Below are 23978 nucleotides of genomic sequence, written 5' to 3'. Positions count from 1 at the left end.
CAGGGCTACAACATCTAATTCAATTGTTTAAAAAAAAAAACAAACAAACAAGAATACACAAAAGTTTAGTCACACAGGATCTCAACAGTCAACAAAAGAGAGAACTATATTCCCACGTGTCTGTATTGAACTGTTGTTATGTTTCTGTCTGGACCAAGGCGGTAACCCTGTTAGAGGTACTCTGCTATAGGAGGAGAAATGAACACCACCGGGTTCATGGCGAATAGGAGGTAACCCTGCAATAAAACCAAATCACAGAACAAGGTACTTCATGAGATCTCGGTGCTAAGTTGGGAATTTAAGATAAAGCCTCCTCAAAATAACCTGTTTAAACAGGGAGTCACCTCCTTTTTTTTTTTTTTTTTTTTTTTGCGAATCTCATTTCATTGCTCATTTAATGTTACCTGATGGAGACACATCTTTACTCATTAGCATGTTCACTTGCTCTTTTCTTAGTTCCTGCTGAGGAATAAACAAAGGCAACGGTGCACACCTATTCTGTATTTTACCTAACGTCAACGTTTTTTAAGTTTCAACTTCTGGGACACATGGTATCCAACAGCAAAGCCCGCTGTGGAGGAAGTATGTGGGTTTGTCCCAATTCTAAAATGCTATGATTTCAAGGACTGACAGCTGATAACCATTTTCTCTTGTTTTATATTCTCTTACATAAAAGTAAGTCTCTCTGTCAAATAAAAAGCAGCTTATTCTAAACTGGCTATCCAAGCTGCATAACATTGGACTTAAATTTCATTATAAGTATTTAAAATTTTAAGACACATAAAAACGCAGCAGTGATTCACAGGCCGGCAAGTTGTCATACTCTTGATGAATCCTAAAGGTACAAACCTGGTAGGCAGATACAGGAGATGCAATATAGGGTGTGAGAGAAGTTTGAGTGATCATTCGGTTTGTAGCAATACTGTATGGTGAAGGATAAAATCTAGAACAAACACAAAAGCCTTTATTAAGTAATCCTTTAAAAAGAATAATTCCCGGAACAAATGTCTGATATCTTCCACCTTCACATTTTCCCTCAAGCCATTATGCATTGATCTTAATGACATACCCGTTTTGTATAGCAGCTGTGGTTGGGTCATATGTAAGTGTCATTCCAGCCTATGGGAAAGAAAAAAAAAAAAAAATCACTCACCGCAAGGGCAAGGTTTACAAATTCCATTTCTTAGGTCATGGCAACATAAAATAGAGATAGTTTACTAGCATTTGATAAAAGTGAGAGTTTCCTTTAGGCAAACATAAACTCAATATGAGCATTCAGCTCTACACCTGCACAGTCTCGTTTGGTAGTTATTAGTTGCACGCAGTTATTGAAACATGACGTCTCTCCAGCACAGTGGCTATATCTCAAGTGCTCAAATAGCCACATGTGGCTCGTGGTTATCACTGGACAGTGAAGACTCTAAACATTTCTCTGAGTCTGAGTCTCTGAAGACTCTAACATTTCTACTGGATGGCACCTCCTTAGACATTCTTGAACTAGTAGGTTACTTAAAAAAAATTCATTGAAAATAAATATGGAGAAATGGACATCCAATATTTTTATTGTCTTTTTTTTTTTTTTTTTAAAGAACATTACTCAAAAGAATTAGGCAAAAAACTCAACAACAAATACACTGTTTGTTTTAATAATGTTACTTGGGATAATTTCTGAGTAATTATAAATGTAAACCTTGAAGAGACCATGACGTTAAAAAAATACCAAACAGTTGTTCCATTTCTTCGGAGCAATTTAAAATTTTCTTTTACTTGATATGCAGCTAACTGGGAACCATTAACTGTACCCACCATCTCTCTGTCCATCTGGAGAGTCATCACTCTCTTAGCACCATTTTCACTGGGAAGAGTTTTAATGGGACATCATCTGCATCATAAAGCCTGAATGCTGGCACCTATTTCAGAAGTACAGCGGCCAAGTCAAGATGCTGCATGTGTACCCAGTCAAGTAGGCTCTCAAGATTACACACCCACACTGAAGTCTCAAGAAGGGACTTACAAGTCTCACCTCTCCTTCTCTATGCCATGGTCTTCCATTAGGGATGTATTTGTTTGGGTTCTGCCTCTTCTTCTGTCCTCCATCCGCAAACTTACACAATAAAGGTTCTGTAGGAGCTGAATGAATGGGGACAAAAAACAGAAAACAAAATTGTATGTGTGTGCATGACAAAATGTAATTCAACTTTTTTTCTTTAAATTTTTTTTGAATGTTTATTTATTTTTGAGAGAGTGAGAGAGACAGCATGAGCAGGGGAGGGGCAGAGAGAGAGAGGGAGACACAGAATCTGAAGCAGGCTCCAGGCTCTGAGCTGTCAGCACAGAGTCCGATGTGGGGCTTGAACCCACAAACCATGAGATCATGACCTGAGCCAAAGTCGACGCTTAACCGACTGAGCCACTCAGGCACCCCCATTTTTATCCCTTCAATAGAAGCTGTGGCAGGTGCCATAAGGGAATTGATAGAACACTTTAAGCCAAAGGTTTACGCAGACCCTTATATGATTATCCGCTGGTGAAAAAGATAGTAAAGAAAATATATTAGTTATTATTTTCAAACCACAGAGTGATGAACACATTTATTCTAAGGAACCAAAGCAATCTTTTCATTCACTTTTATACTTGTTTACGTGCAGACCCACTTGTTTTCAATTCTGTTGATGAATCTCCAAATGCAAATAACATTGTATCACCTCCCCCCACCCCCAAATTAAAAATGCTCCCTTAGCAACTCATCATTCATTCTTCAGAGAGGCCTTCAATTCCCCCAGGAGAAAACAAGTTCCCCTTTATACTATAGCTCATATTATATTTTTTAAAAAATTTTAAATTTTTATTTGTATTTTTATACCTAGCATTTATAACAACTTGGAAGTGTGGTGATTTGTTTGGGGTCTGTTTCCCCCTCTGGAATGTAAGCCCCCTGGGGAGCGGTGACACTTATTTCTTCATCACTGTATCCCCAGTGCCCAAGTATCTGTCATGTTGTAGGCATGCATGGCACCTTGGTTGAACCAATGGATGAATAAAAACAGGTCTCATATGTTTATTTGTGAAGTACAGCCTTGAAGACAGCTGTTGTAAGAAACGCAAAAACACCTACCCAAGCTATTTAAAGTTTTTTTTCTGTTCCTTTAATCATCCCTCTTGGGGTTGCTTTACTGTATATCCACATCATAGAATGATCCAAAGAACAACTCAAGAAATGAACGTAGAAAAGCAAAAGATTCAGAAACTATCACACAGGGATAAGTATTCATTAGCTTAAAAGAAAAAAAAAGGTGGGGGGGAGGTGACGGCATAGTAGTCTACCCATGACTTTTCATTTTCTTTGCTTTTCCACAATGAAAATAGTAGTATATTCCTGAAAGTTGTGCATATTTCGATATGTTTCTGGTTAATGTAATAAAGGCAATCATACCTTCCTGTCTGGTTCTCACATTCTGTCCTTTGTCTACTACAGAACTCTGATTACTACTTTCAAGTTCTGTTTCAAAGTTAAATAACCAGGAAGAGAAAAATATTACTTATGGAAAATTTACTCCTTTCTCCTTTGCCTCTTATTATCCTAATTCATCTCTTATTTTATATCACTGTTACCCACCCACTAATGACAGGGTGGAAGCAAGAGTGCCTCTCAACACTTCTCTGCCAAAAAAACAAAACACAACAAAAAACCCAACTGTAATTCCTTCTCAGTGAGGGATCTAGGCTGTCATCTGGTATGGCTTCCTCCTCTCCCCGGTGTGAACCAGTCCAGAGGGACAGGCTGGAATGTGGGCTCACTTCTGAAAGGCAGCTGTACTACGGGAACCAGAAGTTGAGAACAACACTGTGAGGTGTTTGGGGAGAATACCAGGGAATCTTGGCCCTACCACTGTTTACCTTCTGACTCCACCCCCAGGCCTCAGGCTTTCCTGAACAGGAACTTCCATTTAAGACAAATGGGCGTGAAGGAAGACCGACTGGGGCCAAATCCTAGACTGCAGATGAATTACTCTGTCTTTTCAAAAAAAATGTACTGACTTTTGGAAATTTCTATACCCACCAATAATCTCAGAAGGTAAAGTAAGTGGATACAAAGGAGCAAGAGGGCTTTCTCATAGGTGATGATGTTTTTAATTCTATAACCACACGCTTGGCAACAGGTGGAAACGAGGGCCAGGAGAACACTGCTTTCGAGTAGAAGGAAGGGATAAAGGGCAAACCTGCCTGAAAGTTAGGATTTTCCTTCTGCCACACGTGGGGATGTCTCACCTTGAAGTCTAAGGACAAACAGACAGCTCAGAAGCACAATCTCATTCTTCACAGATCTAAAAGTCCTTCTGGCATCGAATGTTTCCTCCAATGATGTTTTAGAATTTTTACTCCCCATAATCTTGTAGGGCAAGTGAGTAGAATAAACTCTGCAGTGCTAGCCCTTTGTGGGACTTCACTTTGAGGACACCCTTTTATCTAGAGGCATTATAAAGACCAGCTAGCTCCTAGACAGAGATTTAAGAGTTTTCCAAAAAAGATTTTAACCTGGCACACTGAATAATGCAAATGGACCATTTTCCTTCATGAGCATCATTTCTTCCAGAGAAAGAAGGCAACCAAGTTGGACACATTCTAGAAATTCACTCTGGGCTTCCTAAGTAGTCAGGTGTGAACAAAAGTATTTAGGCAGCAATCCCTGGGAGCACCAAAGCTCTACATTTGCTCAAAGGCCAAGTGTCCCTATCTGTGGTAAGATGCTGTCAATACATTTTCATTCTTCTAGACTATGCTCTGCCAAAAGAAAAAAAAAAAAGCAATCTCATGCAACAATAAAGCCTGCTAAAAACATCTAATGATGCAGTAAAAGTCGATGAGGTAAACATCAGGTAAGCAATGACACGTTTCCAAATATATCATTCAAAATGAAACGGAATAGGATGTAGTTGAATCTTTCAACAACGAATTATGTTTACTATATGATGTGGTGATGTCATTAGGATATTTTTCTCCCTCCAAAAGCAAAAAGGTAAGTAGTTTAAACAGTTTGATACTGGCAGGTATCCCATATTGTTGGAAAGCAAATTTCTTATTTTAAAAGAATTACAACCAGCAGAAATGACAGATTTTTTTTTTTTTTTAAACATAGTTGTTGGCTCCCTGTTTTAGGGAAATGGGAGTGTCCCAGGATTCCATGTGAGGCAAAATAAAATTCTAACAGCTTCTTTCCTCTGTTAAAAATTCTCTTTGGTCTGTTTAGCAGTTGGAACTTATTGAGTGCCTACTATGTGTAAGGTATAGTGTTAAGAACAAGGAAAAAATTGTGGCTAAAATAGGGTCTTATCTCACACAGCTCTGGCAATCTAATGGGAACGAGAGTGCACAGAGTCTTATGAAAACCCATTTAGCCATTAATATTGTTTTGAGAGATGTCCGTTTTTTAATAAAAATGCCACCCAGAAGCGAGATACTTCTGATACTGAAATGGCTGTTATTTCTTTTACAGTGGCTGCTTCATGTGCCTGGGTGACATTATGAAAAGCAGGTTATCCCTCTGCGTTCTTGAGATCTTATTTATTACATGAATTGTACCGTGTGCTCCAGGAAAGCAACTATGTGAAGATTTCTTTAAGATATTTATGTTAGCATGAAGCTGAGCAAGGGTTAGAAGATTTCAGTTAGATTTCTGAATTGAAAGCAAACAAATACACCCAGATCTGTGTCATGGCTCACTTATTTTTAAGTGTGTGGGAGACTGTTGCAAAATGAGAGACCCTTATTTGATTAGCATATCCTGTGTCTTACTTCAAGCCAGACCAGAAGTCTCTAGCATTTGTGTTTTGAAGCCTAATACACAGTTTCCAGGTTGAATACTGAGAGATGCCAGGGGATGTCAGATTGTTCTACACATCAGATCCTTCCGGTGGCCTGCTTGGCTGTTCTTTTCAGAAGGGAGATATTGAGGAGGACTGACGTGCAGAAAAGGAAGTGCCATGAATACTAGCAATATGACCATGATTAACAGGTAGATTTGGGCATATCACCTCAAAAATATTCATATGTAACAGTCACCCCATATCTTTTACATGGTCAATTTTCTAGATTAGCAATATTTTATCCTATTATGCAAAACAGTAATTGGTAAGAGTCCTAACAAATGATTTGTGACCTAAGATATATTCCTGTATTAAAGTGATATAAAAATTCTATCAAATTAGCCATACTCGATTGATTTTGCCAAATATGCAGAGAATTCTTAGCCGAATTTAATTAATCACCATATTTTGGGTTTGTAAAGGGTGTGCCTCAAAGGGTGTGAGAGAAGGTCAAATTCTCTTACTATCCAAGACAGAAAAGTTACTTATTTATCAGAACCAACAGGAACATGTAATTCCAAAAGCTTGACCATTGTAGTATATAACCTTCCAGAGATGATGCCACAAACGCAAACACTTACCTGATATTTTCTGCCACCTCTTCAGAGCCATCTAAAGTGACTGCATTGTAGGATTCTCCAATGCGCCCTCCACAGGGCCTTGTGAGCTGGGATGACCTTTTATGAATGCCTGATTTTGTGGCACTAACAATCTGGTCCCATCGTAAGGGACAATGAGCTCTATGGGTGATGCCCTTGCTGATTCACTGCCCATCTCTACCAAACAGTTTGCTTACCTATCTTCTGAAGCTCAAACTCTGTAACTATTTAGGCTAAAATGTCTTCCCTTGACATCCACACTAAAAATCACTTCTGGTATGCCTGCTTTGACTAACCACTGTGGCTCATAATTTGACCTCCTAGAAGTCTTCCTCACCTACCCAATCCAGTGGCTCAGAGAATTAGAGTTGTCTGTCGTTTGTAACAGAGTGGACCTTTTCCTCACTGTGTTCTAACAGCTGGAGAAACTGCTACTTCCAAACTCCCATTTTTCTAGTTAAGCAGTATTTATCCTAATCAACATTCTGTAAAACGTGAACTGCCCTCGATAGAAGCTTTTCCATCGGTTGTGGAAAACCAGCCCACTCAGCAACTGTAATTAGCTTTCTTTCTGATAACACTGCCTACTTTCAAAATTCCTCAACTAGCAACACGCAAGGAACTATCTGGGGCTCTTCCTTTAAAAATTTCGACGTAGGGATCTAATACATATTATCCATTTTTTGTGTGCACGTCATCACTTCCTGCCTAGCTTCCTCTTTGTTTCTAACCAAATCCTGCTGTCCTGTCTAAGCACCACACAGAGCGATAGCCTCTCTCCGTAGATGCATGTCCTCCTACGCCTATTTTGTTAGGTTCTCTCCCACATTCCTGACCCTTGTAGAGTGGTTCCATCTCCCACTCAGCTTTACCTATCAGTAAAATAATGATTTAACAACATTAAAGTCAGGTTAAATAAAAAATAAAAATGTAATCCTTCCACATCACTCCAAGTTAAATATTTTACTATTCTATATTTACTGCTTTTCTCAGTCTAAACTTTTCATATTTGCAACGGTAAGTCTTTTTCTCCTACCGTTTTCATTGTGGACCTTTCCCTGTCTTATTATGGAATCTTTTTTTTTTTTTTTTAAGTGGCTACATAAGGTTCATTTTGAAATGGGTTTATGTACAGTTTCTTTGTTGTTGTAACTAACACTATATGAACATCTGTGTGTGTATCTTATTTCTCTCTTTAACCGCATTAGTGCCGACTGCTAAAATGGTGGTCAGGTTGTATGGTAACACTGGCTCCAGACTAGTCTCCCTGGTTTGAATTTTGGCTTTGCCATTTGTCACTTAGTGACTCCAGGCAAGTTATTCAATGTCTGAGGTTTCATACTTTGTGGAATGGGGATAGTAATTGTACTTATTTCAGAGGATTGTTACAATTAACATACAAAATGCTCAGAACAGCTCAATGCACAGTAGCTATTGTTATCATACTATGACGACAGGAGGAAGTCAAATGTTTGAATTACGACTCTTCCTCTCGCCTTTGAGTTCTTAAAACAAGTTCTCAGGAGAGGGACTTCTGGTTTATTAATGTTAGAAACATTTTTAGAGACTGGCCTGTTTTCCGTGGACTTTGATTTTTGTGAGATTTTAACAAGCTGGCCAGGGGTTGCCGCCTTGGCTTCACATACAATGAAGAAATGTTCAAGTTGGAGTTAAGGATGAAGTTACTGGCAAATGCCTTTCAGAAAACTGTTTCACAGTAACACTTACACTTCCCACCCAAGGTCCTTATGCTTTAATAAAATTTTACTCTGCTATTTATTGTTCCTCCCTGGCAGAACCTGATAGCGAAAAGGTATATAAAACTGATCTGAGGGATCTGCTGTAGGCTGGGTATGATCGATGGAGCCCCATCACCGGCCTGGCATGGCACGCCAAGCATCTGAGGCTGAAACAGTGGCACATTTCCAGTTGAGATCCCTTGTTACTTTTTAAAAGCTAGACTTCCCCTCCACAGTAGAGAATGAGTTTGCGTTTGGAGCTGTAAGACAGCCCTCTCCCCACGGGCCACCCAGGAGTATTCCAGCAGTTTCACGGCAGTGATTGTTCTTCCTAAGAGCACAGCCCTTGGAGCGGCCGTCTTGACAATACACATATTCAGACTCTGCTCTATGTACACACTGGGTAAGGGAGACAGGAACACATCGCAATCCCAGGGGTGTGATCACATTGTCCTAAAGCTACTACCAGGAGCATCACACATGTCTTCAAGGGTTTCTTTTGTCCAGAGCTGTCAACATTTTCTGTTTTTACAGAGTAACAATAGCTTAAGACAAACATTCAAGGAACAAAATAGGCAATAAAAACCCGTGACAGATTTCTAGCCTTTTCGTTAGAGTTGTAATTTTTCCTCTAAACATTACCTTTCTGCCTCCTGGCATAGGACAATGCCCAAATAATATCACCTATAGACAGAGACTTATGAAATGTGGGTAAGAGCAGTTCTCAAGCCCTGCTGGGCATATACCCAGTCTGAAAAGTCAGAATAACACAGAAACAGATGTAAAACAAGCTGAGGTCTTTGGACAGAGCTGGCCAGCAGTTATGCACTTCACTGGAGCCCTTCCATGACAGACGAAGCTTCGGGCTGTGGCAGAACGATGCCAGCACAATACCGAGAATATAATGACTCACATATCCAGGGCTAGACACATTTTTCTCTTTTAAAATTCTTCGCCCTTAGCACACAGGAACGTATTCAGACTCCGATAACATCATGGAGAGGCCCAGAAAGAAAGATGAGTAATCACACTGCATCCTGCAGCACTGAACATATATGTGGACTTTGTCCGTGTGTGTGTGTGTGTGTGTGTGTGTGTGCGCGCGCGCGTGTGTGTGTGTATGCGTAGGCAAAAACAGAAGGCACGGAGCAAGCACTCTAGGATAGTTCCAGCTAACATGCCAACGTGCATTCATTAGTCTTCTCAGAGACTGTACTCTCTTCCAGGCAGGTACAGGAAGAGCATTTTTTAGACAAAACCCTGAATCATGACCATGAGTGACAGTGTTGTTGCCTGGGGCATGTCTCCTAATCTGAACATCTGGTCTAACTAACGAAAACTCCCCATCCCTTGTTTCTAACATTCACTGTGTGGGAAACCACCACCATATGATTTCCCCGTAACAGAATTTTTATCAAGTAAATATTAAGTTATTTCAAACCTCTGTGAAATTCACCTGGATTGTCTGACAAAGCAGTCATTGGTTCTTTAACCCCGGTTCGGAACCTTCCACGCAAATCTGATGTACTGCAAACCAGCTAGCACTCAAAACCAAGATAGAAATCAAGACAAATCCAAATAAAAGGACAATGCTTCAACATTTTCAGGGGAAAACAAGAGACTGGATGGGGAAGGATAGAGGGGATGGCCTTATGAGTAATTTTTTTCCAACACAAACTATTATGTATATTTAAGAAAGTTTGCTGGAAGATAAAGCCTCTTTGGAAATATGGTAACATCAGGGCCACCTGGGTGGCTCAGTCAGTTAAGCGACTGACTCTAGGTTTTCAGTCAGGTCACCATCTCATGGTTCTGTGAGTTTGAGCCCCGCATCAGGCTCTGCACTGACAGTGTGGAGTCTGCTTGGGATTCTCTCTCTCTCTCTCTCTCTCTCTCTCTCTCTCTCTCAAAATAAATAAATAAACTTAAAAAACAAAATATATGGTAACAGCAGGCACCAAAGCACAAGATTTTTAAGAAGCAATTTCAGAAAATAGATTGCATTGAAAATCCTGATGTGTATTTTCACAGAGCTATAAACACGTACTACATTATGCACATGCCCCCAGGACAGGGTGGAATATGTCTGGCGCGGGGAATTCAGCCACATCACTCTGGTATGAAAAGAGCTGGCAGAAGAGTGGGTGGCACGTGATAAGTGACAATTTATGTGCAGATCTGACCTCCTGCTTAGCCACCTAGAGACTTTCTTAAGACCGCTACAGTTAAGATGAGTTCACTGTTCAGTTTGTTAATTTTCATAGTGTCTTTTGGGGAATGCATCTAACGTGGGTTTCTTTTCTGTACTTGCTTGGCTCCAATGTCACAGGCAAATTGCCAGTTGTGCAAGAATCTGAGTACTCTGACAGAAACCATCCTGGGTAATTCTGCTTATGCCGGCTCAACAACTTGCATCACTGATTAAACCATCCTCTGACTGTATTTATGAGACGTTATGTCTGCCTAGCAATGAGCCTACATTATTTAGACATTAAAGTGGAGGCTCATTCAATTTACCCTTGCCTGACAATATTTTTGTTTTTCATCTGGCTCTACTGAAAATAATATATGCATTCCTTGGAGAAACCCATGGTATGCAGTAGCCATTTAGGCAATTTGAGAGAGCAGTATCTAATAAACAGACTGGTAGTCAAAGAAAATTTTCGTATTATGTGTACCAAAAAAGGGGAAAAATCCAGAGAAGTTCAAAACTGCTTCAAATTCTGTTGTGGCTCTCAAATCCACTTGGGACTTGTTTTGGGGGAAAAGTTGAGTTGACTGGAACTATCCTTCCAAGGCCCACAGTATACATTTCAAACTCCTGCCTAAAGGCAGTTCAAACTCGTTTACACGCAAAGAAGTATTCAGAGAAACCCTCAAAATAGCCATGATTACTGTGATGAGCGAGCCCTACGTGAAAAAATGCTCTTGGAAACCACTTGGTAACCTCTGCTGTTATAGGGCGATGCACAGGCTTTCTGTGCCTAGCACAAAATTAAAAATAAAACAGCCCCTGCTGCCAAAGAACTTGCAGTCTAGTTGGGAACTAATACATAGAAAAAAATCAGGAAACGTTAGAAAATGGCACAAAATCAAGTTCTGATTCAGAACAGAGAGAGTGACTTGACTGCACCCCCCCAGCAATGATTCTCTGGAAGCAGAAGGAATCTGTTTCTTACCCCCCAGGTGACACCTGGCACAACTTAGAAGAAACTATTCTCTACTAGTTGCAAAGGTACAGAGACTCCTACAATCATTTACATGTGGTTTGGAAATCAAGGTCTTTTTTTCCTTGAATAGGTATGACCAATAGTCTTTAAACCCACTTCAAAGAAAACAGTTTAAATCATACAACCATGAAGTCCAATCTCGATCTGTGACACCCTGAGATCTACTTCATTCAGGAAACTGGTAGATCTTATCTCATCTCAGACTCACACAATAGCAAAACAATTGTGGGCAGGGGTATTCTTCCTTCTCGAACTTTCTTTGTTGTACGTAAAAATGAACTGAGAAAGTAAAGTGCTCACTGGTGGGTGGATGAGCAGCCCTTCAGAGGGACTAAGAGCATGGGGTCCTGACACTGATGACATGGGGAAGTGAGGAAAACACCAGGAGTCGGCTGTGCACACGTGGTAACCTCAGAAGGCCCCGCGGGGTAGGCTTTACAGAAAGCTCCCACGTATTAAATTTCTCTCTTGTCTTTACTTGGTTGGAGGGTAAAAACATCGCTTTTTATTTTCTTTCAACTCAAGTGCTGTTGATGGAAAACAAAACGAACTTAAAAAACAAAAAGGAAGCTCCTTCACAAGGTTGAGTTCCCTGGAATAGTGTATTCCAGGTCTTTTTATTGCACGCTCCAAACTTGTGCCCTCAGGCACTTCAAGTCCACAGGCAACCCTGCAAACTGTGTGCTGTTGGGTTTTAGCATGCCAAGATGAAGTGCGGTCTGTGGTATCACATGTACTTACAAATAGGTTCTTCCACGAAGTGAGACTTAACTAGATACAGAGAATTAAAGTAAATCTCTAATCACCACTACCAGCCACCCAGTGAAGCATGGAATACTGGGGCTACAGCAGAATAAATACTCAACACCAGTTACACATGCACAGCCTAGTGTATGGGGTAAAATGGAAACGTCTTCCAGTTGGTGGTCGGCCGTTAGCACACGAGCGTGTGAACATGTAGTATTGTCTTGGTGAACAGTACAGTGAAACTGATACAAAACCAACAAACATATGGCTGATGTACTGTGCTGGGATGAAAACAGGAAGATGAGAAAAGTTTCTGCCTTCAAGGAGCTTCTGGTTTAGTCAACTGACACATTTAAACATATTAAGGGGACACAGAGGACAACCCAACTGAACAGGGGAGGCTCTCACACGAGGAGGCAAGATTTGAACACAGGCCTGAAGGGTGAGGGTTGGAGAGCCAGGTTAAAGGGAACTGGAGGAAACTAACTTGGAGACCATATGAGAGAAAGCAGAGAGGAACAGGGCAGCATGGCATGTTTGGAATACATCTGTAGTTTGGCCCGGGAGGACGGTACATGGTAAGGCAGAGAACAGAGAGAGGGCTCAAGAAGTAGGCAAGAGCCCTTTCACCTCTGGCCTTCAGTGACATTCTAAGAGCCTGGAAGGGAGAAGGGGGCTTTTCGCCATAAAATGACACACAGGCCTTTATTTCATCAAACTCGGTGGCCGCAGGCAGGGAGGGTATCTGGGAAAGGAAAGGCTAGCTATCAGGCAGGCAATTAGAAGCCTGCTGTAATGGCCTTGGTGACAGAGAAGGGGTTAAACTAGGTTGCGGTGGGAGGGATGGAGGGGAGAGGGTAGGTTCTAGAAGTTATCAAGAGAAAAAAAAGTAAGGACTTGAATGGCTTTGTACGTGAGAGATGACGGAAGGTGCGGAAGGCAGAGCCCAAGGTGACTCGACCCTGAGTTTCTGGCTTGAGTGCCTGGCTGGGTACCAGTTCCACTCACTGAGAAATGGCTAACTGAAGAAGAGCAGGATTAGACGGGAAAGGGGGCTCGTTCCTCTTTGGAGACAGTGAACGTGTGGTGACTGAGACCAGGCAGCCTGAAGCTCAGGGGAAAAGCCAGGGTGGGAGATGAGTGCTTCTGAATGTACATACCAGCTGAAACCTTGAGAATGCATGACGTCTATTAGAACTGTGGAATTTGGGGAAATAGCAACAATTAGGGTTTAGATAGAAGAAACAAGCCCACAAAAAGAGAAGGAAGTAACACAAGATGGGAGAAAAACAGAGAGATGGGTGAAAGAGACGTCAAAGGAGGACACGTCAAAGGATGAGTAATGGACCAGCAGCATCAAGTATAGCAGACAGACAGCATCACAAAGATAGAGAAGCCTCCAAATTGGATAGTCAGGAGCTAAGTGTTAAGGGCTGAATTGTGTTCTCATGGCTCCCGCCCCCCAAAAAGGCTGGCATCCTAACCCTTGGTAACTCATAATGACAGAACTCTTATTTACAAATAGAGTCTTTATGGTTAAAAAGAGTGGGTCCTGATTGAATGACTGGTATCCTTGTAAAAAAGGGGAAACTTGGACATGGAGACAGACATGCACAGGGGGAAGAAGGCATGAAGAAACACAGGGAGAAGATGCTCATCTACCAGCCAAGGATGGAGGGAGACCCCTCCCTCCCTGCCAATACCTTGACCTTGCACTTTCAGCATCCAGAACTGAGACAACACATTCCTCCTGTCTAAGCCACCCAGCTTGTGGTACTTTGTCACAGCAGCCAGCAGACTAATATGGACAGTTTACCACACAAGACACAAGGAGAAGAAGTCAGGTTGGGGAGGGCTGAGGTATGAATGTAAGGCAGAAATGGGGACTACACTCTTAAAAGGTTTATGTGAGAAAAAAGCTAGAGAGGAACACAGTGCTTAGCTTAATTTAGTTTCAAGATCAAAGACACGTGAATGATCTCAAACACAAATGGATAAATGGATAGATTTTTCCGGGAAACTATTTCAAATTTAAAACGTATTGGCATAGTTCATAGTTTTGTTCTCTGTATTCTGTGATTTAAAAAAAGGCCTGTTGTAGTAATGGTCACAATTTTTGTTCCTAGTATTATTTGTGCATTTTCTCAACTTCTCTACCAATTAGTCATGCCAGAGATGTTACAAATTGAAAATAAAGGTTTTTGTGTTTTTTTGGAAAAAAAAAATAAAGGCAAAAGACTTTGAAATTATAAGAGAGGGAGGGGATAACTGGCAGAGCAAGGTCCTGATGGGACGCGATCAAGGCCACAGCTTGGGACCCCCTGTTTTTTGAGACTTCAGGGAAGGAAGGAGTTAAGAATGGGGATGGAGGTGGTCCTTGTTGGGAAGAGGCAGGAAGTTGATGATGTTTCCACCTGTGATCTCAATTTTACTCATCAAGTAAGAAGCAAAGTCATCTGCTCAGAGTTGACAGGGGGTTAAGGAAGAACCGAGCAGGCGGGTGGAGACTGCCGCCAGGGAAGGATGAGAAAACTGAATGAGGACCAATGATGCTGGGGGTCTGGTCATGCTGGAGACAACAGTTACCTGCCTGGATTTAATAGAGGCAGAGGAGGTGGCCTGTTGTAGAATTAATCCAGGTTTAGCATTCTGCAAAGCAGGTGTGACCAAGGTACGGGTACAAGAGAAGTCACGATACTGTTAAAGAAATGGTTTTAGCACTCAAGAACGGAGATGAGGTTTGGCAGGGATGGAAAAGTGGTAAAGAAAGATCCCTCTGTATTTTGGATCAGGTTTAGTGGGAGCTAGAATGAGAGCGATCTTGGAGTGAAAAGCTCGTGAGGTGTGGTATTCTTGGTCATGACAACACAAGGCAGAGAGCTGGGAGGAGGTGGTTAGAATGGCCTGGACAGAAGGGCTGTAGGGACTGAGGTCCGGGCTCCATAAGGGGTGCACGGTGACACATGCTGAAACCTTCCACAAGAAAGGCAGGAGCTAAGATGGAAAGTACCTCGGCCCTCAATGGACAGGACTGCAGGACACAAGATTTACTGAGGATGATAGTGGTAAGATGGGGAGTTACAGGATGGCCTGTCTACCAGAGAAGGAGGGGCTTCTACAAGTCAGACCCTCTGTCCTACTGGGATGGCTTCCATTCATATTGAAACACCCAATGTCTGGAAGAGACACATTTTTAAGTCTTATTTGTAGGATCAAAGAAATAAGTTTTAAGAGCTAAGTGAGAGTATGTGGTTCTTGATACATCATGTGCTAAAATTATAGAGACATTACATAAAAAACTACTGATAAAATTTTAGATAAACAACATACCAGAAACTCCAGGTGGTGTCTTAATGAATTTTCCATTAAAATGACCAATAACGGCTTCGCACTTTTCTGTTGATTCCATCCTATTCATCCATAAAAATAAAACACACGTTTAGAGATCTCTTAGTTGTCATTTGGTTTTGTGCATGTGAGCACTCTTACAGGTTTACTAGATACAAATGAAACCTAGCAAAAATGTGAAGAAGAAAAAGTGGGTTTATTCTTTTATCTAATTGTTATATGTGTACTTCTGTCATAAAATAGAAACTGGTCTCCACAGAGTACTTTCTGAATCATAAAAGAAATACATTATACCCAGAGAGTTTAATATCAAGCACATCAAATGTGTCAGTTTTTTCTACTTGTTGGAAAACTGGCAATCGATACACAATAGTCTTTCTTGGTCATGATATTGAATTAAAACAGAAATGCCAGCTCAAAATACGATTGTATTTATTATTGCTGCCAGAATATTAGTCATTTGATGACCTTTCCTTTTATATAGTCACAAAAGGACAGACTCAAAAGTCATGATAAGAATGAGTGAAAATCACAGGACACTCCTTGTATGGTTTTACGTTAGCTTTAGGTTTAAAATTAAGTCAGCAAAGTCAGTTATGTACCTTCTTTGTCACCCTGGCTTCAGAGAATGAGCAGAGGACGGAGCCTAACTTCACAATTTATTCTACATCTGCAGGTGGCTAAAAACGTTTGAGAAACATTTCAGGGAAATTACATTATTATTATTATTATTTTTTAAATGGAAGAAACACTGAATAATCTATTCAAAATGCACTACACTCCTGATTACCCAGAGAGTTACATCTTGGTTTTAATGGGTAGTAACAGTTTTAAAAAGCAATAGAATTTAATTGGGTTCCATCTTTGGATACAAAACTGAAACTGCTTGATCTGCTTTCCGAACACCCACAGAGGTAAGGGTTTTTAGATGGTGCTGAGCTTTTCACTGTTTCCCTTGGACCTTTGAAGCAATGAAGGGTACACTGGAAATGCAAGTTTTGGTGAGTTTCCACCTGTAGAAATTTTAGTTTTGTTTTACAATTATCTGGCTGAACAGAAAGAGCTGTTAGCTAAAAACCAGAAGAACCGAGTCCCAGACCAGTGCTTGGAAGTCTGGTGAAAATGCAAACATTTCTTCTTTGACTCCATTTTCTTACATGGAAAATAGTAAACAATGCTGTTTGTGTTGATTTCACAGGTCTATGGGAGACATGATGGTCACCAAATAGGATACTGCATATGAAAGTAAAATGCCAGCAGTTTTTCTTCTAAAATAAAAGTCAACACATTGAAAGATATAGATGTTATGTGTTCCTGCACAGTATGAATAGGTTCCTAAATAATGTAAAATCAGTTTTCGTGCATGGGCTTTCAAATTAGAACTATGTCAAAAATCAAAGCTCCTTCTGTTTAAGATTTTTCTGTTGGAAACCAAATTAACCAATACACTGAAGTATCCTTTCTGGGGAGGAAGGTATGAAAATAAGCTGTAAGGGGCCCCTGGGTGGCTCAGTCGGTTAAGCGTCTGACTCAGGATTTCAGCTCAGGTCACGATCTCAGGTTTGTGAGATTGAGCCCTGCTTCAGACTTCTGCGCTGATAGCGTGGGAGCCTGCTTGGGATTCTCTCTCTCCCCCTCTCTCCTCTGCCTTCCCTGCTCTGCTCCTACTCTCTCTTTCAAAATAAATAAATAAACTTTAAAAAAAGCTAGAAGTGAAAGCACTTTTAGATATATCTGTAACATATTTCTTAAAAAAAAAAAAAAACTAATCTGAAGCAAAACTGTAAAATGTTACAACTGCTGTAGCAATTTGTGGTTAGACAGGTGTCCAATCATTGTCTTACTTTCTGAATGTTTGAAATAATCTAATCCATTGACTTTATGATGAATCAAATTTCCATCTAATAAGAAAAAGCCATACCAATTTATTTATGAAATCTTAGGAGCCTATGATTGTTACTTTTAAGAAGTTATAGGCATCCTGGTCTAATTAATCAAAACATTAAGGACACATATTTTCAAAACTATTGCTCATGTGGTATTTCCTTGCCCTGAGTCACCGAATATTTAGTGTCCTCCAGTTCAAGAATCCTAATGAACTCCCAAAAGATCTGGAAAAACTACCAACCAAAACTTACACATTTACATTCATAGTAGAGCTGGCTCCCATAACCCTGCCTCTTCTCTTCTGGCTCGACTTTTATTTTGCAGGAAACTTAGCAGAGCTATTGTCACTGACATGATAAAGACACAGCAGCGTGCTTACCTAGCAAAGCCAACACCACGACTCGTACCACTGGAATCACGTAGTATCCTTGTAGAAATAACTTGTCCAAATGGCTTGAGCATAGTTTCAAGTTCTTGCTCATCCATGGACAGTGGCAAATTAGAAATATATAGGTTAGTAGGATCTTGTTCCTGTTGCTAAAACAGAACAGAGAATTGTCCGTTAATGTCGAACTGAAGTTGAAGTATTTACGTTAACACACTTACTTTTCTTGAGCCACTCTCTCTGCTCAGGTCCTTTTAGAGCGCTACCTAGAGAGAGCATGGGAGCTACAGAACACCCAGGTCACCTTGGACACTTGAAAACAGTGTCTGAAGCTTGGACAATCTGTGCAGGTCGGACATGATTCCACTGCGTCGTTCTTAGCGGATTTGGGGGTGGAATTGCTGGCATGCACTGAGGAGCTGGAGAGGAAGCCCTCATTGAACCACACTCTCAGCTGTTTGCAGCGCTCCCAAAAATAACCAACCTCTCCTCCACTACTATTTTTAGGAGCCCATTTCAGGCACACTATTGCACACAAGGGTAATACTGTGAATAATTCAATCCAGAAACAGATAACGGATTCTGAACCAAGGCATCTAAAGTCCACTGGGGCTTTATCTCAATCCCCTTCCTCTGCTCCATGGCAGGGTCCTTACTACTTACTTTTGAGTTGTGATCACCAACGGGGAAAGGAGAGCCCGTAAATTCACAAAGACAAATAAACTCAAAGACATATAAAATGATAAACTCTAGGCAGAGCAAACTTTAGAATCTGCATAAAGGTGAACTCAAGAGTAAATGGGGGAAGGGAGGGTGCAGAATCTCAGGCACCCTCCCAGGCCCACAGAATCAGAAGCTGCATTTTAACAGGATTTCCAGGTAATTCATATGCATATGATGTTTAAGGAGCAATAATCAGATCATTTCCCACTCACCTTTCCTTTGCTCAGACAGAATCAGCTGAAACCAAAGATAGGCAACTGAATTTTCTGAGAACCAGTAACTACTAGGTATATTTACTAAGAGCCCAGTGTTAAATCATCAGAGAAAAAGCTTATATGACAACTGGAATATTTTCTGACTACGTTAGAATCACTTCTAATCACTTCTGCAGGATCACTTCTGCAACTGTAAGATTGGAATTTTAATTTAATTTTAAATCAGGCTTTCCTTTGATCTTACTAACCAAGTGTATCTTTACACACTGAACTATGCAGGCTTATGATTTTTCTTTAATGAGCACTTTTAGTAGTCATTCATTGATATTTTAGCATTAGGCAACAGAATGGCAAACTCATATTTTAGGTGTCCAAAATGCACAGTGCTTTGAAGCATACACATATTTGAATTGTACAAAAGTCTCTACTTTTAAATTTATCCTATCATTAATTAAACCTGAAATGAAACCCGTCCTTTTATGTCATCTGGAGTAAAAGTGAACTTTGACCTTTTGTGATATACTTACCTGGTAAGATTTGAAATAACAACCTGGTATCCTAGGACCTGGCAAATGCTCTGGTATTCCCAAGCATTCAAGTTATCAAATCTAGAGAAACTATGAGCAAAAAGTATTGTCCCTATGACCTCCTGGTTCTGACAGCGGGCAGCAACATGGAACCAGGCCAGTCCCAAACGTGTGCAGCAGAGGCTCCAGGCCTGGGAGTCCCTGGGGTGTGTCAGTGTGGGTGGATCCAAAAAAAAAGTGAAATTTTTCAAATGCTCACTAGCAAGCCAAATACTTAACCTCATTAACCCTTCACAGACTGAACAAAATGCTAACTATCTTTGCTTTTAGCTGAAATTAGGATCAGCTCAATGTGGAACGACTGATTATTTTATGCTGAACAAAACTTATCTTTATATCTTTAAGGTATAAAAATTGGAAAGTGATTTAATAAATGCAAAACACTAACAGATAAAGTGTTTGGAAATATAAAGAAAAGCAAAACAGTCTTAGGTATGAAAGTTTTCAAATGCTTCTGCAGTAGGGTGAGACGGAAAATGTTCTCTCCTTATTTTCATTTTACTCACTACATTTGCCCCATTAATTGCACAGCTCCTGGGTTAGTCATCTCACGTGGGCTCTACCCTCCCAAGTCCCTGAAGATTTCCTGTGGTGCAGAAGGCTCTATTTGTTCCTATGGAAGTCTGGTCCTTAACTGGCCACTACAGATGGAGTCCTTTCTCTGAGGGTGGGTCCTGATGAGCCCCGTAGCCTCCTACAGCCAAATGATGTGTACAGCATATTTCATGCATCCCAGACTCGCATAAAATAGCCTTGACTCCAGTCCCGTCTTCCAGCTGCTTATAGTTAAGTAGGAGAGATAGAAACACAAGTAATAAGTGCTATGACAGAGATGGGTACAAATCACAATGGGAGGACGGATGGGGGGGAACGTGTCTTGGGAAGACAGTGAAGACTTTCCGGAGGGCATGACACTGAGTTGAGACTTGGGAAACAAACAAGTCGTTGAGGCTGAAATCAGATTGTGAAAGGCTTTCTAAAGAATTTGATTCTACTTGGTCAGTCACTGCTGTTGAAACTTTTCCATTTCAGTGCTGCGAACAGCAAGAAGGACTATGTATCCTGAGGAGTCGGCAGGCAGAGGCCAAAGTAACCTTGCCAGAGTGCAAAATTTTTTTGAAGCCTTGTGTTGTATCTTAGAATAAAAAAAAAAAAGTCATGTAAATGTTGCAATCTATTCCCTAACTATTTAGGTTTGTTTTAGTATAGAAACAGTATTTCTGACCTCATACTTTCAAGTACTACTGATACTCTGGGGAGATAAGCCGTGTTTATCCTGTGATTTCATGTACTGGGGTGGGGGAGGGGAAGCAGGAGGAAGGAGGGACTGCCATCCATGAACTGCAGTTAGAAAGCCACAGTCTGACAAACGGGGAGGTTCCAGAAGCATGGAAAGAAGGAAATGATATGATCAAACCTATCTTATGAGAAAAATCTCTGAATCATGCTTAGTCAGATTCAGAATAAAGCTGGGAACCCCCTAATTAAAAAGAATGAAAACCCTCCCTGGGCAAAGATAGGGCCTAAAAAATGTTACGTAAGAAACATATACCACAAATATTGTGGAGACTTCTCTATAAGTTACAATTATAACAATTAAATGACTAACATTTAAGAATGTTCAGAGGATATTTGTCATATGTGAAGTATTTTTAAAAGGGTTAACAATGTAGGTACAAAATACTTCCTGAATCCATGTTTTAAAATACGATTAAAATATGTGTAAAATACTACATTCTTTAAAGTCTTGATTCAACCTGAAAATTTACCAGTGAAGAAAAAAATAAGCACTAAAATCAGAATCCAGAAAGAAACTGAGCTCTTAACCCATTCATTGGTAAATAGTGAGCTAAAAGTAGCCTAAACACAAGTGAATATTTCCTATGATTTTAATACATTTGTTTTCAACAGCAACAACTCAATTAGTTTTTTCATTTGGGATGATCTTTAAAGCTAATGCTATTTATTTTTCTTTTCAAATGGTCAACTTATCCTGCAAACATTAGCTACAAAGTTGCAGTAATTAAAAAAAAAAAAAAGAAAGAAAGAAAAGAGAAGAAACTCCAGGCTGGCAGGACTGGCCACAAAAATATCTAATCCCCAAAGTGTCCATGGATCCTAATTACCACACGTTCATAGTGAATGGAATATATAATACTTGTAGTGAGTGGGGAGTGGTTCTTGAATGAGGGTAATTTAGTTTCTTTAAAATCAGTGACAACCATAACTCTGTTTTATTGCGTACAATGTTATGTCCCAAAAAACAATTATTCTGTAAATTATGGGTGGCCAAACATAAAGTGGGGCCAACAGGCCTCTTTATATCCATCCTTAGGCATGGAAAAGGTTCAATGGCTTCTCTAACAAGTAGAAAACTAGCTCCCACATTGGCCATGAGAGGGATAAATGGCCACTAATGTTCACTTGAGTAGAAAAGCAGGGCTCAGAGGTCCCGTGTGGTGTAAAGCACTCAGTCATCATCTGAAAGAAATTAACAAAAACCTCCCTGTGCATGTGGAATGGTTCCTAACATGCAAGAAAGGGACTTGGCAGGAAGACCAGACATCTGTTTTCCCTTGTACTGAATAGGTTCACCAACCAGCTGAGAGCTGCTTACAGGCATGTAAATGCAAACTGCCTGAAGCATGGTGGACTCTGTGTGGAAGGGGGATTAAATTCCTGCTCCTTTGCCTATTTACTGGGGGAAAAAAATGTGCTCGCTCACCACCAGGCAAAGAACATATGATGGCCTGCTGACTCCCAGCAGGCCTTAAGAGGTAGTGCTGAAAGGCCTGGAGAAGTCATTCTATTAACAGATATTACCAATGTTGATTTGGTTAAGTCTTTTTAGCTTGGTATCTGAAATGTTCTCTTCTCTTTACTGATTCTGAGTCTTCTATTCTAAAAACAAACACATCTGAAACAAAGCCAAGATTAACAGAAATGGGAACGGCCTTGAGCCTTTGGCAAAAGCTTTTGATAAGTTTCATCAGGGTTCTCTACAGACAGAGCTCAATAAATCTAATTTTTAAATGTCCCATTCTTGTCACTATCTGCTCAAGCTAGGAAGAAAGTTTTTCTCTCACTTAGTTGGCTTCTCTGGTCATCAACAAAATAAACACTTAGTATCTACCCTATGCCAGGTACCAAGAAAGGTACTGAAAGTTAAAACATGAATAAGAAACCATTTCTGCTGCTGAATGCTCTCCACTCTCAATTCTGCACTTCAGTTCTGAGTATCTGGGGAGTCCTTTTTTCAACCCAGGTACCCAATGTGTCAAACAATGTTATATGCTTCCTCACCCTGAACCCCACACCCCACCCCCTGACTTCCCTGGAATGCACTTTAATTTTTTCTAATTACATAAGAAATCAAGACTTTAATATGTAACAACATGAATTTTCAAAACCTTATGTAGTATCCTGATTAATTCACTAGCAAAAAGTGGATGGCAATGGGTCCCTTATGACTCAACATGGGAGCCAGACCTTAACTTCTTTTAAAAAACTGTCTCCACAAAAGGTGCATGCCAGGTGCTCCTTTATCCAGACAGCATAAAGGGATGAAGTCAATTCCAGATCTTCAAATCCATGGTGCCATGCTACAGAACAATGGACCCTCTAGCATTTAAAATATCTTTTGTAACTTTAATGATATGATAAAAAATAAATCAGGTCCAGGAAACTCAATCTTTCCACAGAGACCTAAAGAAATTCAGAAATTCATGAAGTGCAGGATGTTGGCACACTGCCAGCATCTCTGAACCTACGTACTGTTCCTTCCCAACAGATGATGTAGAGCGGGATCACTCTTCCCAGCCAATTTACACTACCCAAGTCTCCTAAGGAGGCCTTTGAACAGTGCTCATTATCAATCCACAGGAAAGTGGCGTTCAGGTGCACTGTTGACATGTGCCAATCTAGACCCAGTCCAGTTTTGACTAAATGCAGCGTAAAGAGTCCTTCAAAACAGTGGTTATTTCATAGACCACGCTGCTTAATATCACTGGCACTGAAAAGATGCCTAGGTAAGTGCTCTTAGGGTTGCTTTAAAGAAGGCCTTTGCATTTGTAACAGGTTGTTCAATAGCCCTCTTTCTAACTTGGTTTCAGCAGAAGCCACAAAACAACGGTTGGCACTCTGACATTCTGGAGTGAGAAACCAGACCACCTAAAGAGAGCTGCTGAGAACTGGTTTGGGGTGCTTAGCTGACCACCCACCTCCGTCTGGCTACGAGAGACTGGAGAGGCTGAGGATGAACATGTATGTGGAGAGAAATGCTGATGTGTTCTGAGTCTCACCATGTGGGCTGCTTCCCTATCACTGCGAGTCAAGCAAGAGGGGCTTGAACAGACCACTCAGGAGGCTTGATCTGTGTGCCGTGGAGCTTGGTGGATACAATGGATCAATGTCCGACTTAAACCTGAGGAATCTAAAAGGCAAAAGGCTGGTTGAAAGGGCATATAAGTGTGGTTAGTAAGTTACCTACTCTCCCACAGACAGTTGCCAAACGCAGATCAGATGAGGGCCACGCAGGGTAGAACTGGCCCAGCATTGTGTTAAATCCTTCCAAGAAGGCAGCCTTGAAGGGCAAGGAGGTCTCAGCAGAAAGGGGCTGAAGTTAGACTCTTAGATTATCAGGAGCTGAGGCATG

General features: G+C 40.7%; 1 protein-coding gene across 11 annotated transcripts in view; it reads right to left on the bottom strand.

Moving 5' to 3' along the window:
- Nucleotides 1–23978, bottom strand: part of RBMS1 (RNA binding motif single stranded interacting protein 1) — a 217522-nt gene that overhangs the window by 12131 nt on the left and 181413 nt on the right. For 9 of the 11 annotated variants that reach the window (XM_049616129.1, XM_049616135.1, XM_049616130.1 and 6 more), the window contains 5 exons: nt 17794–17951; nt 15510–15589; nt 2015–2130; nt 1070–1119; nt 850–943 (listed from right to left, as the gene is read on the bottom strand). In XM_049616129.1, coding sequence (XP_049472086.1) covers nt 850–943; nt 1070–1119; nt 2015–2130; nt 15510–15589; nt 17794–17951 — 498 coding nt within the window. The remainder of the gene's footprint in view (nt 1–849; nt 944–1069; nt 1120–2014; nt 2131–15509; nt 15590–17793; nt 17952–23978) is intronic. The other 2 variants (XM_049616132.1, XM_049616136.1) reach the window with 1 other exon arrangement.

This window comes from Panthera uncia (genome assembly GCF_023721935.1).
Source record: "Panthera uncia isolate 11264 chromosome C1 unlocalized genomic scaffold, Puncia_PCG_1.0 HiC_scaffold_3, whole genome shotgun sequence".
Classification (NCBI taxonomy): domain Eukaryota; kingdom Metazoa; phylum Chordata; class Mammalia; order Carnivora; family Felidae; genus Panthera; species Panthera uncia.
The sequence above is the reverse complement of the archived record's forward strand: the minus strand, read 5'-3'. Positions and strand labels throughout refer to the sequence as shown.